The sequence below is a fragment of the Gavialis gangeticus genome, unplaced genomic scaffold (assembly GCF_001723915.1).
Source record: "Gavialis gangeticus isolate Ggan-Ray unplaced genomic scaffold, GavGan_comp1, whole genome shotgun sequence".
NCBI lineage: Eukaryota > Metazoa > Chordata > Crocodylia > Gavialidae > Gavialis > Gavialis gangeticus.
In genome coordinates, this window is record NW_017728964.1 from 1,668,872 (window position 1) to 1,672,002 (window position 3,131).

Sequence of the window (3,131 nt, forward strand, 5' to 3'; positions counted from 1 at the left end):
GTCCCTTCTGACCCTAGAAACTATGAAACTAAGAAACTAGAAACTATGAAACTATATTCTAATTAGAATGTGTTGGAGCAGGCATTGGACATGTGTATAGGTGCCCTTAGGTTTTATCACAATACAAGTATTGCTAATAAAAATTACAAAAAAATCTTAACAACCTTTAAGCTTATCTCATGATTATTTTGGGATATGACTTCTTTTTTGACATTTGTACCTGACAGCACTATCACAGATTGTCTTATGGCAAGAAGACAGTTTCTGTTATTAAATTAATGAATCAACCAATTAAGTACGTCTTTATGAAAGTAATGTTTTTGTTAGGTTACTATGCATTAATTTGGATGAAAGTATAAGGTATCTGCCAGAGGGCACAAGAAGGCTGACACACTGCATAGAAACTTTTAAAACATGAAGTTGCCAGCCATTATCTGAACTTGTATTTGTTCAGAAAAAAAGATAATTTTCCATTCATTAAATGTTAAAAAACAAAACAAACCATCATCAGATAGTAGAGAGAGAATGCTTTATGTCACTTTTTAATGCATTTTATATTTTATGTATAAATAATTAGTTTTATATTTAATTCATGTAATTAAAAACCTTATGTATTGTTAATAGGCTTAGTTATAGGCAACATCTCTTTGAAACATAATTCTTTTGTGAATTTTAATAGGGTACATTGTAAATATACTACAATAAGCTGACACCAATGAATGCTTCTTTTTTAGACAGCATATGTCTAATTAAAATAATTATTTTTTTAAATTGTTAAAACCGAGATTTCCAGATTGTTTTTCCTTTTGAAGATGAGCACCTTCCAGTTGGAATGTATCTGCCTGGGTGAATTAATTGAGCTCACTGGGGCTTGAAAACCTTACCAGGGAAGGAAATGCCAGTTGCAACTCATACCCTAAAAGTAGGGAGGCCTGAGTTTGGAAGCTGATTGGCTGACTTCTCTTCTCCAAAGGGTTTTGTGTGTTTGGGTTGTTCTCATGGGGAGCTAGGGTAGTTTAGTAGATAACACCTTGAATTGGGGCCCTAGCAGAATTGAATCCTAGCTGTGGTTTTGCTATTGCTCTTCTGGACAACCTTAAGTAAATGATTGCCTCTCACTGTGCCTCAGTTTTGTCTTTAAAACAGAGTATTGCCATGAGGATTGCTTTTTTAATGTACTTTGTGGGCCATTAACTAAAACTACTGCATAAGACCTAAGTATTATTTGGATTCTGGTGCTGTTGTTCTGATATTTAGATCATATGTGTTCTATGACTTACTATCAACTCTACTTCTTCATGGTTGCTCTTCAGTGCTTGAAGTCTGTTATGCACACAGAACAAAGCAAAAGTAATGTAAAATACATTGCTGCAGGCAGACTGAGAAACCAAAGATAACAAGGACTGCATTTCCTGTGGGCTTTTTGGCCATGGAATTATCAGTCTGATCCCATGGTTCTTATAATAATCATGAATTTAATAAATATTCACCTATAGTTCCTTGCATTAGTCCAGATGTAGAAGCTGGGAATTCAGCTTGTCTCCTATGTTCACAAGGGAGCTTTGATAATGAATCCAGTTGATCTTTATATCTGTCTTCTACACAGGGCATTCTGTTTTCAACCCCGGAATGTCTGAAGCATCCCCAAGACCTAGTAAAGCTCTACCTGCATGAGGCAAACCGTGTGTACCGGGATAAGATGGTTGATGAAAAAGATTTTGACATCTTTGACAAAATGCAGATGGAGATGGTGAAGAAATTCTATGATGTAAGTGTCATGGTTTGGATTTGTCACATTAACAAGCTCCAGAATCATTTTTCAAAGCCAAAGATGTACGGAATGCAGAAATGCCTTTAGGAAGATGTAACAAAGAGGTCCTGAGATCTGCTCAAGTCATATTATTTGTTTGTTGTACCTTATTTTTCTTGTCTATAAAATGGGTAAAATAATACTACCTTAACTCTCAAAGGTTTTTTAAATTTTATTTAGCTAGTGTATGTAAAGAGCTTTAAACATCTCAAATAAATGTTTAAACTCAGGCTAAGTGTTCCTTCGTTTCAGTTGGAAGAGGCTGAGCCCAGAGTGCAGCAAATTGTCCTCAGTTCAACTAGGATATAAATATATATTTCCTGATATCGCATTTGTGCTGCCATAAAAATGTGAGAAAATAGATGTCTCTACCCTTTCATGCCATATCAGTGGCCATGGCTTTCTCTTTGCTCTGTGGTGGGTAAGTGTGGGCAGCCCTTGCTGCCCCCTCCTCTTGCCCATCACTCCCTGCTACTCCTGTGTGCATATTTATTTTAAGTGCAGATGTTCTCATCATCTGTTTAACTACCTAATCCTGTGGAAAATACTGTAGAGCTTTTATTCTCAGTGATGCATTCTGGCAGGGCTGTCTTGCTGGTGGCCACAGGCCACCTGCAACTCTTCCTATGGACTCCTGTCACCTTTACCTCCTCAGCTCCCCACACTTCACTTCCCTTCACAGATCTGGATGCCACTCCTCCTGGCCATCACTGGCTTCCCAGTGGCTGGGAGCAATGGAGGATCTCCTGGCTTTCCCACCCTCCTTCCCTCTGGACCTAGGTGAACTTTGGGAACCACACTACTTCATTTCTAAATTGCAACAGAGCTTATGCTAGAACTGCACTGATCTGTCACCTCAGAAGCTTTCCCTGTGGGGAGTTAGTGAGAAGGCAGTCAAACTTCTGCAGTTGCTCGGGGATGTAGGGGGGTAGTTAGGAAGGCCAAGAAAGAGATGGAACTGGGACTAGCTTCCCAGATTAAGGACAATAAGAAGTCTTTTTCTGAATACATAGGGGGTAAAAAGAAGGTCCCAGGTAATGTGGGGCCCTTGCAGGACGTGTTGGGAAACTTGGTTGTCACACCAGACAACAAAGCTAACATGTTTAACGATTTCTTTGCCTCCGTCTTCCTAAGTAGGAACCAGAACAGCCACCTCCCTGCTGGGCCCCCTTCGGGCCCTGGGGGAGGCACACCTGGGCCAAGGGTTAGCGAGGACTTAGTTAGGGAGCTTCTGGAGGGGCTGGATGTATTCAAGTCAGCCGGTCCGGATGATCTCCACCCTAGAGTTCTAAAGGAACTGGCCGAGGTCATTGCAAGTCCC

The 3,131-nt window shown here is 39.9% G+C and overlaps 1 protein-coding gene across 1 annotated transcript in view; it reads left to right on the plus strand.

Moving 5' to 3' along the window:
- Positions 1–3,131, plus strand: part of DNAH9 (dynein axonemal heavy chain 9) — a 609,139-nt gene that overhangs the window by 309,877 nt on the left and 296,131 nt on the right. Inside the window, exon 40 of the mRNA XM_019501495.1 lies at positions 1,607–1,768. Coding sequence (XP_019357040.1) covers positions 1,607–1,768 — 162 coding nt within the window. The remainder of the gene's footprint in view (positions 1–1,606; positions 1,769–3,131) is intronic.